The sequence below is a fragment of the Oncorhynchus mykiss genome, chromosome 3, assembly GCF_057628025.1.
Source record: "Oncorhynchus mykiss isolate SJ-2025 chromosome 3, ASM5762802v1, whole genome shotgun sequence".
NCBI lineage: Eukaryota > Metazoa > Chordata > Actinopteri > Salmoniformes > Salmonidae > Oncorhynchus > Oncorhynchus mykiss.
In genome coordinates, this window is record NC_143024.1 from 17082504 (window position 1) to 17097193 (window position 14690).

Here is a 14690-nt window from a genome sequence, read left to right on the forward strand (position 1 = left end):
CCCTCCCTCTATCTCCCTCTACCACCTTCCCCCTCCTTCTACCTCCCTTCCCTTCTACCTCCCTCTACCTCCCCTCACTCTCCCTCCCTCCCCCTCCCTCTACCTCCCCCTCCTTCTACCTCCCTCTACCTCCCTCCCCCTCTACCTCCCTCCCGCTCCCCCTTCCCCTCCCTCTCTCTCTGTGTGTCTAGAGTAAGTCTGAGCTCTTGACCCCCACGAGGTTCTGACCTGAAACTGAACCGTAGCCGCGTCCTAGAGAGAGACTGATTCAGAAGTGTGTGTGTGTGTGTGTGTGTGTTAGGGCTGTGACAGTCCTGGTCAGTCAAACAACTGTGTCTCCGTAATAACCGTCCGAATAGCAAAAAAAATAATTGGGGGGGGGACACATTTTCTCCTCTCCTCTGCATGTGCTGCCATAGAAATAGAATGAGTAGAATGGGCATAATGGGTGGACTGGCAGGAATTGCGAGTGTACTCATAGGAGCAAAACAGGAAGTAAAAACAGGAAGTAAAAGCAGGAAATATACTCTGTGATTTGCTGATTCAACTCAAATGACTAGGGATGTGCATCTCTCCTTACAAGCATGATTTGACACACATCTAGATACATGGGCTCCGATATGATACAGGAACGATACGTTTCAAACCAAAAGTATCGGTGCGATTCGGTTTGAATAGGGGAAGGAATTGATGTGATTGAGTTCGATACCATTCGATCCATTAACATTTGTTGCATGAACACATTCATTATATTGCATAGCTTTGGATTTGAAAAGCGAATGGTTTTGACCGTTTGCAAAGTTCCGGAGGAGAGCTGGTGTTCTCCTGCTCAGACTCAGACCACAGGCCTACAGGGCAGCTGTCCTAGTTAGGAAATTACAACTTTATCATGTTCATGTAAAAATGGAAGCAGAACTACCAAAACAATGTGTTATGGTGAATCTGGCCATCTAAAAGCCCAATCAGCAGTAAGATGTGCAGTCTGTAGGATGTGAGTTGTGTCCACTCTGGTAGCCTACACAAGTCTGTCAGTAAAACACCCTTTTCTACAATGACCCAGCAAATGACATTGTCACCCAACTAATAAAGCCTATGATTTGACATTGTCACCCAACTAATAATGCCTATGATTTGACATTGTCACCCAACTAATAAAGCCTATGATTTGACATTGTCACCCAACTAATAAAGCCTATGATTTGACATTGTCACCCAACTAATAATGCCTATGATTTGACATTGTCACCCAACTAATAAAGCCTATGATTTGACATTGTCACCCAACTAATAATGCCTATGATTTGACATTGTCACCCAACTAATAAAGCCTATGATTTGACATTGTCACCCAACTAATAAAGCCTATGATTTGACATTGTCACCCAACTAATAAAGCCTATGATTTGACATTGTCACCCAACTAATAATGCCTATGATTTGACATTGTCACCCAACTAATAAAGCCTATGATTTGACATGGTCACCCAACTAATAATGCCTATGATTTGACATTGTCACCCAACTAATAAAGCCTATGATTTGACATTGTCACCCAACTAATAAAGCCTATGATTTGACATTGTCACCCAACTAATAAAGCCTATGATTTGACATTGTCACCCAACTAATAAAGCCTATGATTTGACATTGTCACCCAACTAATAAAGCCTATGATTTGACATTGTCACCCAACTAATAATGCCTATGATTTGACATTGTCACCCAACTAATAAAGCCTATGATTTGACATTGTCACCCAACTAATAATGCCTATGATTTGACATTGTCACCCAACTAATAAAGCCTATGATTTGACATTGTCACCCAACTAATAATGCCTATGATTTGACATTGTCACCCAACTAATAAAGCCTATGATTTGACATTGTCACCCAACTAATAATGCCTATGATTTGACATTGCGAGAGCCATTTTCCATGCGTTTGAATGCTGAAGGCGCCGTGCAGATATAGGAGTATTTGATCGGGGAGGTTCTGGTTGGCGTGAACAGCTGTGCTCTGTATGCACAGCTGTAATCTGACTTGGAGATCAATACGGTCATAAGCATTTCCTGCTTAGTTCAATAGGAGCATCTATTAAGTCACAAAAGATTCCAGATATTTTCAGAGGGGAAATAAAAGGATGTGAGTAAACAACGTCAGTGAACTGGTTCGTAACGTTTGAATGGTTTTTCTGGCTGATTCATGCTACATTTGGATGGGTTTGGGCTCCACGGGCCGATGCACTCGTATCTTTAACATTTGAACCGGGGAACCATGCATATTTCAGTCAGCTGTTCATTCCCAACTCAGACTTGTTTTAGAATAGTTTTTATTACAAATAATTAACGGTTATGACGTCTTCATCCGTCATTTACATGGTAATTGTGCAAGCCCTAGTGTGTGTGTGTGTGTGTGTGTGCCTGGGCTGCTCACACAAACACACTATGATCATTTATGACCGTGTGTGTGTGTTTGTGTGTGCTTGATAATGCACTGGGTTCTAAATTCTGGTGTCATGACAACGCTCGACACACGCACACAGGACACACCGAGAATCCCATTGAGCACATTCCTCATAGCAACTCCATAAATCCTTGAGTAGTGAACATCTCCAAGCCTCAGAGGATCATTATTCTCTGGCTGTAACCTAGTAGTTGTGCAATCTCCCTCGAACGGAGGATTAAACCAGCAGAGGAAGGAGAGAAGAAGAGAGGAGGGGATCTCCTCTGTGAAGGCAAGTATTGATGGCAACCACTCTGGAAAGGACAAAACGTAATGGAGAGAGGGGAGGGGAGATGGGAGGGGGGAGGGGAGATGAGAGAGGGGAGAGAGGGGAGGGGAGATGAGAGAGGGGGGAGGGGAGATGAGAGGGGGGAGGGGAGATGGGAGGGGGGAGGGGAGATGAGAGAGGGGAGGGGAGATGAAAGAGGGGAGGGGAGAGGAGAGAGGGGAGGGGAGGGGAGATGAGAGGGGAGGGGAGATGAGAGAGGGGAGAGGGGAGGGGAAATGAGAGAGGGAAGATGAGAGAGGGATGTTAATCGAAGGGAGGGGGAAATGGAGTGAAGATATGGAGATGAAGAAGGTAGAGAGAAAAGAAAGAGGGAGGGATTTGAGACATAGAGAGAGAGAGAGAGAGACAGAGAGAGAGAGGGGGGGTTGTCTGTGTTGTGTCAGAGAGGCAGTCTATTTTTGTCAGAGACTGCAAATACTAACAAACCTGATATGTAATATAGACACTCTGACTCACTCACACACACACACACACACACACACACACACAGACACACACACAGTGAGCCAGGAGCCTGCGTGAGCATGGACGACATAGTGGGGTGTCCTCTGCCATCCCTGATTAGAAATACAGTCTGCAGAGAAGGCAAGCTGAGGGACTGTGTGTGTGTGTGTGTGTGTGTGTGCTAGAGGTTGACCGATTAATCGGAATGGCCAATTTAATTAGGGACTATTTCAAGTTTTCATAACGATCAGAAATCGGTATTTTTGGGCGCCGATTTTGCAGATTCAAATTTTTTAATATATTTTTTTACACATTTTATTTAACTAGCCAAGTCAGTTAACAACACATTATTATTTTCAACGACGGCCTAGGAACAGTGGGTTAACTGCCTTGTTCAGGGGCAGAACGACAGATTTTTACCTTGTCAGCTCAGGGATTCAATCTTGCAACCTTACAGTTAACTAGTCCAACGCTCTAACCACCTGATTAGCACCTGAGGCTGCCTGTTACGCGAATGCAGTAAGCCAAGGTAAGTTGCTAGCTAGCATTAAACTTATCTTATAAAAAACAATCAATCAACGACTGTCGTTACCTAACCATAAACACCAATGCCTTTCTTAAAATCAATACACAGAAGTATATATTTTTAAACCTGCATATTTAACTAAAATAAATCCAGGTTAGCAGGCCATTTTAACCAGGTGAAATTGTGTCACTTCTCTTGCGTTCATTGCACGCAGAGTCAGGGTATATGCAACAGTTTGGGCAGCTTGGCTCGTTGCGAACTAATTTGCCAGAATTTTACGTAATTATGACATAACATTGAAGGTTGTGCAAGGAATATTTAGACTCATGGATGCCACCCGTTAGATAAAATACGAAACGGAATAAACGTTTGAGGTGATAGTTTCCTGATTTGACCTAAGGCTCGTATTTCTGTGTGTTTATTGTAGTTAAGTCTATGATTTGATATTTGACAGAGCAGTCTGACTGAGGGGTGGTAGGCAGCAGCAGGCTCCTAATAGTCAAAGGTATATGGTTTAGAGAGAAATAGTTGACGCGTTATAATTCCTGTAATAACTTGCGGCTGAACTTGAAAGGGGTTCCTTCGTTATTTTACCGTTCATGTCTTCCATAGAGAATATCTTGATCTGCAGAATGTCTTGATCTACTTCAGATAAGGTCTGTGTTTCGTTCAGGCTTAAACCTCCTCTGTTCATGTCTTCCATAGAGAATGTCTTGATCTACTTCAGATAAGGTCTGTGTTTCGTTCAGACTTAAACCGCCTCTGTTCATGTCTTCCATAGAGAATGACTTGATCTACTTCCAATAAGGTCTGTGTTTCGTTCAGGCTTAAACCACCTCTGTTCATGTCTTCCATAGAGAATGTCTTGATCTACTTCAGATAAGGTCTGTGTTTCGTTCAGGCTTAAACCTCCTCTGTTCATGTCTTCCATAGAGAATGTCTTGATCTACTTCAGATAAGGTCTGTGTTTCGTTCAGGCTTAAACCTCCTCTGCGTTTTGGTACCCGTGTAAATCTCACTAGGATAAGGTAACGTTTGTCAACATTATTTTCATAAACAACTCTACAAAAAAAATGATCTTCGCTTATATTTAGCCAATATTGATCAGAGTTACCTTGTCCTATGGATATCTACACAGTTATAAAATTGACACGGTGGTGTAAGCCTACACGAAACACAGGCGTTATTTTAAATGAGTCTAAAAATATCCTATGGAATAAATGAATAAAGGAACCGATTTTCAGATTTTGCTAGAAGGGGAAATATGGGAAATATGACTCGCACTTTGGTAGTCAATTCTTACCATGTCCATTATTAAAATAGGATTTCCTGCATATAGAAATTACAGTTTTTGTTTTCAACATTCATCACAGGTAACTTAAACTCTATTTTTATTCAAACAGTTGAGAGTATTTGTCTCCTAAGCAGACTCTTCAGTATCGTTGTCACTTCAGAGCTGTGTGTGTGTTTACAGATGGCAGAGAAAAGCAGAGCACCAGTGTGGGACTATTACATGGAATTGGCACCAGGGAAAGCAAGGTGTCTTATTTGTGATAAAGATGTAAGCATGGGATCAGCAACGGCTAAATCAAAAAATACCACCAACCTGTGGAATCATCTTAAGAACACCCATCCAAAAGCCCATATGTATTATATTAAGTTAAAATAAAAGTGTTCATTGTTCATTCAGTATTGTTGCAATTGTCATTTTTACAAAAATGTGTGTGTGTGTGTGTGTGTGTGTATGTATATATATATACACATTTATATAAAATATACAATTTATATATACATTTTAAAAAATTAAGTCGGCAGATTAATCGGTATCGGCTTTTTTTGTCCTCCAATAATCGGTATCGGTATCGGCATTGAAAATCATAATCGGTCGACCTCTAGTGTGCGTGTGTGCGTGTCTCAGTGTGTGTGTATGTCGTATTAGGTCAGTGAAGTTCACATGAGGTCAGTGTGAGCTGGTATTGGCCCAGCTCCCACATTAGAGACGGAGTGACAGAGAGAGTGTGACAGAGAGAGAGTGACAGAGGAGGTGAGGGAGAGTGAGAAGAGAGAGAGAAAGAGAGAGAGAAAGAGAGGGAGAGAAAGAGAGGAGAGAGAGAGAGAAAGAGGAGAGAGAGAAAGAGAGGAGCGAGAGAGAGAGAGAGAGAAAGAGAAAGAGGAGAGAGAGAGAGACAAAGAGAGGAGAGAGACAAAGAGAGGAGAAAGAGAAAGAGAAGAAGAGAGGAGAGAGAGAGTGAGAGAGTGAGAGAGGAGAGAGAGAAAGAGAAGAGAGAGAGAGATAATAAGATGAACACCAGGAAGTTAACCTCAAACCTCCTCATTATGTTACAGAGAGGAAAGGCTAGTAGGAGAAAGAGAGAGAAAATGATAAAGAACAGAGTTTGTTTGGAAAAGACTAAAGAGAGAGTGATCCAGAAATAAGGAGAGTAGCAGAGATGGATTTTTAGTGAGGAGGAGACCTATTCAGTGGTCGCTCTCTGCCCACGCTTTGTCACTCAGCTGTGAGGAGTAACAACGTTGTGTGCGAACACGCTGCGCCAGATAACACACATCCATGAACAACACTCACTCTCTCTCTTTCACGAACACACATCCTCTTAAACACACACTTCTCTCCACCAGGCCACCGTACTCTGCCCAGTGGAGGGGCCAGTGAGGATAGAGTAAGACAGGGAGAGGTAGAAGAGGAGACAGAAGTGTATCAAGCTGTACTATACCGTTGATGAAATGAAACATTTAAAGGTCAAGCTCCTGAGCTCTTAGGAGGAAATATCGTCTCTGGTAACTGTAGACTCTGGCCCTGAGGAAGCCTGGCCTGTTCATTCACTGTGAACTCTATAAAGGGGAGGAGATGTTGGCATGGCTGACTGCAGAATGGCTTTCCTCCTCTTGAAACCTGAGAGGCACGTGACAGAGAGAGAGAGAGAGAGAGGAGAGCACTGCACAGTTACAGGAGAGAGAGAGGAGACCACTGCACAGTTAGAGAGAGACAGAGAGAGAAAGGAGACCACTGCACAGTTAGAGAGAGGAGAGCACTGCACAGTTAAAGGAGAGAGAGACAGAGAGAGAGAGGAGACCACTGCACAGTTAGAGATGAGACAGAGAGAGAGAGAGAGGAGACCACTGCACAGTTAGAGAGAGAGAGAGAGAGAGAGAGAGAGAGGAGGACCACTGCACAGTTAGAGAGAGAGAGACAGAGAGAGAGAGGAGAGCACTGCACAGTTAGAGGAGAGAGAGACAGAGAGGAGACCACTGCACAGTTAAAGGAGAGAGAGAGAGGAGAGCACTGCACAGTTAGATAGAGAGAGAGAGAGAGGAGACCACTGCACAGTTAAAGGAGAGAGAGAGAGGAGAGCACTGCACAGTTAGAGAGAGAGAGAGGAGACCACTGCACAGTTAAAGGAGAGAGAGAGAGGAGAGCACTGCACAGTTAGAGAGATAGATAGAGGAGACCACAGCACAGTTAGAGAGAGAGAGAGAGAGAGAGAGAGGAGACCACTGCACAGTTAGAGAGGAGACAGAGAGAGAGAGAAAGGAGACCACTGCACAGTTAGAGACAGAGAGAGAGAGGAGACCACTGCACAGTTAGAGAGGAGACAGAGAGAGAGGAGACCTCTGCACAGTTAGAGAGGAGACAGAGAGAGAGAGAGGAGACCACTGCACAGTTAGAGAGGAGACAGAGAGACAGACACACAGCAGATAAGAGATGGGAGAGGACAGGTGGTTAGGACAGGGTGTGTTAACCACACGGCAGATAAGAGATGGGAGAGGGAGAGGACAGGTGGTTAGGACAGGGTGTGTTAACCACACGGCAGATAAGAGATGGGAGAGGACAGGTGGTTAGGACAGGGTGTGTTAACCACACGGCAGATAAGAGATGGGAGAGGGAGAGGACAGGTGGTTAGGACAGGGTGTGTTTTGGTCAGCAGAGAAAGGAGAGAGACACGGAGAGATACGATACAGAGGGAGAGGACAGGGTGTGTTTTGGTCAGCAGAGAAAGGAGAGAGACACGGAGAGATACGATACAGAGGGAGAGGACAGGGTGTGTTTTGGTCAGCAGAGAAAGGAGAGAGACACGGAGAGATACGAGACAGAGGGAGAGGACAGGGTGTGTTTTGGTCAGCAGAGAAAGGAGAGAGACACGGAGAGAAACGAGGGAGAGGGAGAGAGAGAAAGAAAGCTTTAATTGATCCACTCTTAGAAAAAAGGGTTCCAAAATGGTGGTTCAGCTGTCCCCATGTAGAACCCTCTGTGGAAAAGGTTCTTCATGGAACCCAGAAGGGTTCACCTGGAAACCAAAAGGGTTTTACTAGGAACCAAAAATGTTTCTTCAAGGGTTCTCCTATGGGGACAGCCGAAGAACCATTTTAGGTTCTAGATAGCACCTTTTTTTCTAAGAGTGTAAGGTGTGTGATTGTGCTGTTTGTGACTAGCCTTTCCTCTCTGTAACATAATGAGGAAGTCTGAGGTTAACTTCCTGGTGTTCATCTTATTACCTCTCTCTCCTCTCTCGCTCTCTGTCTCTCTCTCCTTTCTCCTCTCTCTTCTCTCTCTCTCTCCTCTCTCTCTCCTCTCCTCTCTCTGTCTCTCTCCTGTCTCCTGTCTCCTGTCTCTCTAGGATGCGGAGGTTTGCCTACTGTAAGGTGGTTCTGGCCACCTCCCTAGTGTGGGTGATGTTGGACATGTTCATCCTGCTCTACTTCAGCGAGTGTAACAAGTGTGATGACAAGAGGGAGAGGGGCCTGCCAGGCAGGGACGGTGAGCACACACACACAAACACATTGCACACACACACACACACACACACACACACACACACACACACACACACACACACACTCACCCCTCTCTCTCTCTCTGTGGTGTTGTAGATACAGTATTGCGTCCCAGGGAGGGTCCAGGAGAAGGAGGTAAACCTGTGGTGATTTCTAAAGAGAACCAGGAGAAGATGAAGGAGATGTTTAAGATCAACCAGTTTAACCTGATGGCCTCGGAGATGATCGCATTCAACAGAACCCTGCCTGATGTCCGCCTGGAGGGGTGAGTCTATAGCTGGTAATCCATCTTTATTGTCCATGTTACAACAAACAACATATCCTCTCTAGTCTAGAGATAATCACCTACAACAGATCCTCTCTAGTCTAGAGATAATCACCTACAACAGATCCTCTCTAGTCTAGAGATAATCACCTACAACAGATCCTCTCTAGTCTAGAGCTAATCACCTACAACAGATCCTCTCTAGTCTAGAGATAATCACTTACAACAGATCCTCTCTAGTCTAGAGATAATCACCTACAACAGATCCTCTCTAGTCTAGAGATAATCACCTACAACATATCCTCTCTAGTCTAGAGATAATCACCTACAACAGATCCTCTCTAGTGTAGAGATAATCACCTACAACAGATCCTCTCTAGTCTAGAGATAAGCACCTACAACAGATCCTCTCTAGTCTAGAGATAATCACCTACAACAGATCCTCTATAGTCTAGAGATAAGCACCTACAACAGATCCCCTCTAGTCTAGAGATAATCACCTACAACAGATCCTCTCTAGTCTAGAGATAATCACCTACAACAGATCCTCTCTAGTCTAGAGATAATCACCTACAACAGATCCTCTCTAGTCTAGAGATAATCACCTACAACAGATCCTCTCTAGTCTAGAGATAATCACCTACAACAGATCCTCTCTAGTCTAGAGATAATCACCTACAACAGATCCTCTCTAGTCTAGAGATAATCACCTACAACAGATCCTCTCTAGTGTAGAGATAATCACCTACAACAGATCCTCTCTAGTCTAGAGATAATCACCTACAACAGATCCTCTCTAGTCTAGAGATAAGCACCTACAACATATCCTCTCTAGTCTAGAGATAATCACCTACAACAGATCCTCTCTAGTCTAGAGATAATCACCTACAACAGATCCTCTAGTCTAGAGATAATCACCTACAACAGATCCTCTCTAGTCTAGAGATAATCACCTACAACAGATCCTCTCTAGTCTAGAGATAATCACCTACAACAGATCCTCTCTAGTCTAGAGATAATCACCTACAACAGACTAATAACATATCTTTATTAAAGCTGTGCTCAATTGGCCTTATGCCACAAACCCCGAGGTGCCTTATTGATATTACAAACTGGTTACTAAGGTAATTAGAACATTACAAATAATGTTTTTGTTACACCCATGGTATACAGTCTGATATACCACAGCTTACAGCCAATCAGCAATCAGGCCTCAAACCAACCAATTTATATTTTAGCAATAAGGCCCAAGGGGGTATGATATATGGCCAATATACCACGGCTAAGGGCTCTTCTTATTCCTGGATACATCCCTTAGCCGTGATATATTGCCCATATATCACAAACCCTCGAGGTGCCTTATTGCTATTATAAACTGGTTACCAATATAATTAGAGCAGTGAAAATAAATGTTTTGTCATACCCATGGTATACGGTCTGATATAGCACGGCTGTCAGCCAATCAGCATTCGGGGCCTGAACCAGACAGTTTTTAATATAATATAGATAATTGCAGTGATTTGGTATTAGGTTATTATTGATGATTATTAGTTATTGTTATGGTTTGTTAGTTAGTTACAGATGGTTAGTTATAGGTCATTAGAATAGATGTTAGACAAATATCTGTTATTATCTAGTTTGTTATTGACGATTAGTTAAAGATGATTCGTTATAGATGAATCGTTATAGATTATGTTAATGACTCGACCTTCCAGGCATATGAAAGGTCTGTTTGTGTTCTTCATTTCAGCTGTCACATTATTTTACATTATGAAGTGTAGTTCCCCAGAACACTTGAGTCTCTCTTCTGCAGCGCACATGAGATGAATTTACACTCCAATTCACTATTAAACGTTTGCCATCTGATATCTTATAATGGCTTTTTGCCAGAAATCAAAGATCTCTGGATGAGTTTTCTGTACTGCAGCTAAATCTCTCCCTGTGCTTCCTTTAGCGTTTATATCTTCTACCTTTCTTCTCCCCTCTGCTCCTCTAGCTATGCTTGTGTAACTTTATGAGCAGGATTTGCATTTGCGGTTAGTTTATGTTCGTTTTCGCTCATTAGCGTTTAGCTAACAGCATCTATGTGATATAGCTTTTAGTTTGTGCGAATTTTGTTAGCATCCTGGTATTAGAGGCCCAATGGGCTTTTCTTGTGTTTTTAGCGCCCCCTTGTGTGCTGTGCCGGTTATACCGTAAATCCCGGGATGAGAGAAGGTTGGGATGACGAACATCTGGATACCGCCCAAGCCTAACACACACACACAGCCTTGCCTGGAGTCAGACAGTGCACATTGATGTGTGAAATGTGTTTCTCTTTCTGAGCTTTAGTTGATTACTGAGAGTGTTTTGTCCCAGGCTCGTCTCCCTCCACCTGCATTTCCAATTAACAGATAAGACTCAGTCAATAGCAGCAGTGACTGGGCTGGAGTTGGGCTGGGTGGGGGTGAAGCTGGGCTGGATAGGGATGGTGCTGGGCTGGGTGGGGGTGGAGCTGGGCTGGATAGGGGTGGAGCTGGGCTGGATAGGGGCTGGGCTGGTTGGGGGTGGAGCTGGACTGGGTAGGGTAGGGGTGGAACTGGGCTGGATAGGGGTGGGGCTGGCCTGGAGTAGGGCTGGGCAGGGCTGGCCTGGAGCTGGTCCGGGTGGGGCTGGGTGGGTTTGGAGCTGGTCTGGGGCTGGGTGGGCCTGGAGCTGGGTGGGTTTGGAGCTGGTCTGGAAGTGGGTGGGCCTGGAGCTGGTCTGGGAATGGGTGGGGCTGGAGCTGGTCTGGGTCTGGGTGGGCCTGGAGCTGGTCTCGGTCTGGGTGGGCCTGGAGCTGGTCTGGGAATGGGTGGGACTGGAGCTGGTCTGTGAATGGGTGGGCCTGGAGCTGGTCTGGGAATGGGTGGGGCTGGAGCTGGTCTGGGAATGGGTGGGCCTGGAGCTGGGTGGGTTTGGAGCTGGTCTGGAAGTGGGTGGGCCTGGAGCTGGTCTGGGAATGGGTGGGGCTGGAGCTGGTCTGGGTCTGGGTGAGCCTGGAGCTGGTCTGGGTGGGCCTGGAGCTGGTCTGGGAATGGGTGGGCCTGGAGCTGGTCTGGGTCTGGGTGAGCCTGGAGCTGGTCTGGGTCTGGGTGGGCCTGGAGCTGGGTGGGGCTGGAGCTGGTCTGGGTGGGGCTCCCACAATGTACTGACCTCCCCCACAATGTACTGACCTCCCCCACAATGTACTGACCTCTCCCACAATGTACTGACCTCCCCCACAATGTACTGACCTCCCCCACAATGTACTGACCTCTCCCACAATGTACTGACCTCTCCCACAATGTACTGACCTCCCCCACAATGTACTGACCTCCCCCACAATGTACTGACCACCCCCACAATTTACTGCCTCATCCTCAGCCTGCAGCTGATTACACTATAACCCAGTTGTTCCTTTCACAACTTGTCTACTCTCTCTTTCTCCATGTATACGTCTCACACACACACACACACACACACACACACACACACACACACACACACTCTTGATGATGATGAGTTATAGACGTCATGTTTTCTGTCTGTCTCGGAGCATAGATCATGTCTGGAAAGTCATGCTAGTAGCTCACAGGGTTAGGTAAGTTTGTGTTGGTGTGTGTTGGTGTGTGTTGATGTGTGTTGATGTGTGTGTGGACAAGTGAGTAATCTGACGCAACTGTTTTACCCCCTCCCTACGAGCAGAAACACACACACACACACACACACCACGATTGTGTGTGTGAGGTAATAGGTTCCAGAGACAGAGCAACTGGAGGAGGGAAGGAATCCTCACCTCTTCTCTCACCTCTCCTCCCCTGCTACATTCCATCACTCTGAGGGAGGGGTGGGGAGAGAGGGAACATTCTGCAGATATATGGAGGGAGGGCAGGAGGGAGCAGGAGTGAGGGCAAGAGGGAGGGAGCAGGAGTGAGGGCAAGAGGGAGGGAGCAGGAGTGAGGGAGGGAGGGAGAGAGCAGGAGTGAGGGCAAGAGGGAGGGAGCAGGAGTGAGGTAGGGAGGGAGCAGGAGTGAGGGCAAGAGGGAGGGAGCAGGAGTGAGTGAGGGAGGGAGGGAGCAGGAGTGAGTGAGTGAGGGAGGGAGGGAGGGAGCAGCAGTGAGGGAGGGCGGGAGGGAGCAGGAGTGGGGGAGGGATGGAGGGAGCAGGAGTGAGTGAGGGAGGGAGCAGGAGGGAGGGAGGGAGCAGGAGTGAGGGAGGGAGGCAGGGCGGGAGGGAGCAGGAGTGAGGGAGGGAGGGAGCAGGAGTGGGGGAGGGAGGGAGGGAGCAGGAGTGAGGGAGGGAGGGCGGGAGCAGGAGTGAGGGAGGGAGGGCAGGAGTGAGGGCGGGAGGGAGCAGGAGTGAGTGAGGGAGGGAGGGAGCAAGAGTGTGGGCGGTAGGGAGCAGGAGTGGGGGAGGGAGCAGGAGTGAGTGAGGGAGGGAGCAGGAGTGAGTGAGGGAGGGAGCATGAGTGAGGGAGCAGGAGTGAGGGAGGGAGGGCAGGAGTGAGGGCGGGAGGGAGCAGGAGTGAGTGAGGGAGGGAGGGAGCAAGAGTGTGGGCGGGAGGGAGCAGGAGTGAGGGAGTGAGGGCGGGAGCAGGAGTGAGGGCGGGAGCAGGAGTGAGGGCGGGAGGGAGCAGGAGTGAGGGCGGGAGTGAGGGAGGTAGGGAGGGAGCAGGAGTTAGGGAGGGAGCAGGTGTGAGGGCGGGAGGGAGCAGGAGTGAGGGAGGGCGGGAGCAGGTGTGAGGGCAGGAGGGAGCAGGAGTGAGGGTGGGAGGGCGGGAGCAGGAGTGAGGGAGGGAGGGAGCAGGAATGAGTGAGGGAGGTAGGGAGGGAGCAGCTGTGAGGGAGGGAGAGCAGGAGTGAGGGAGGGAGGGAGCAGGAGGGAGTGAGGGAGCAGGTATGCGGGAGGGAGCAGGATTGAGGGAGGGAGCATGATTCTCTTTGATGCTCATTTTCTTGATCTTTCAAATCCACTCATGTCAAAGGCCATGTCACCCCATCTGTCATGTGGCTCCAGCTGTGTGCTGAAGTTATTGGGGACGATATGCACCATGTATATTAATGATGAAATCATGTGCTGCTTGTTCCAGAACCACAGGAAACATTACTGCAGTTCATCATGAAAGACCCTTCTGTGTGTGTGTGTTCTGTATATGTTCTCTGTGTGTGTGTGTGTTCTCTGTGTGTGTGTTCTGTATGTGTTGTGTGTATGTGTTGTGTGTGTGTGTGTGTGTGTGTGTGTGTGTGTGTGTGTGTGTGTGTTCTGAATGTGTTCTCTGTGTGTGTGTTCTGTATGTGTTCTCTCGTGTGTGTTCTGTATGTGTTCTCTGTGTGTGTGTGTCTGTGTTTGTTCTGTATGTGTTCTCTCTGTGTGTATGTGTTCTCTGTGTGGGTGTGTGAGTGTGTTCTCTGTGTGTGTTCTGTATGCGTTCTCTGTGTGAGTGTGTGTATGTGTTCTCTGTGTGTATGTGTCGTCTTGTATATGTAGTCTCTAACTGCTAGTTTCTCTCTCTCTGTCTCTTCCGTAGCTGTAAGAATAAGCTGTATCCAGACGATCTGCCTCGTACCAGTGTAGTGATCGTGTTCCACAATGAGGCCTGGTCCACTCTGCTGCGGACCGTCCGCTCTGTCATCGACCGCTCCCCCAAGTCTCTGCTGGAGGAGGTGGTACTGGTGGACGATGCTAGTGAGAGAGGTACACGCTGAGATGCACTGTCTGTCTCTTTATCTGGGCTTATCTGGGCTTGTTCCTAAATGCTGTGTAAGGCTGTGTGCACAATATGTGTGTGTGACTGTGTGTCTCTGTGTGACTGCATGTATGCGTCTGTGTGTGTATGTGTTTGCTATTGTGTGTGTGTGTGTGTGTGTGAGT

The 14690-nt window shown here is 46.8% G+C and overlaps 1 protein-coding gene across 7 annotated transcripts in view; it reads left to right on the forward strand.

The window, feature by feature from the left end:
* Positions 1-14690, forward strand: part of LOC110508149 (polypeptide N-acetylgalactosaminyltransferase 1) — a 73130-nt gene that overhangs the window by 35117 nt on the left and 23323 nt on the right. For all 7 annotated transcript variants that reach the window (XR_016492312.1, XR_016492309.1, XR_016492308.1 and 4 more), the window contains 3 exons: positions 8398-8537; positions 8651-8819; positions 14347-14513. Coding sequence is in view for 2 of the 7 variants with exons in the window: in XM_090222611.1 (XP_090078737.1) it covers positions 8399-8537; positions 8651-8819; positions 14347-14513 (475 nt within the window). In the remaining 5 variants the exon portion in view is untranslated. The remainder of the gene's footprint in view (positions 1-8397; positions 8538-8650; positions 8820-14346; positions 14514-14690) is intronic.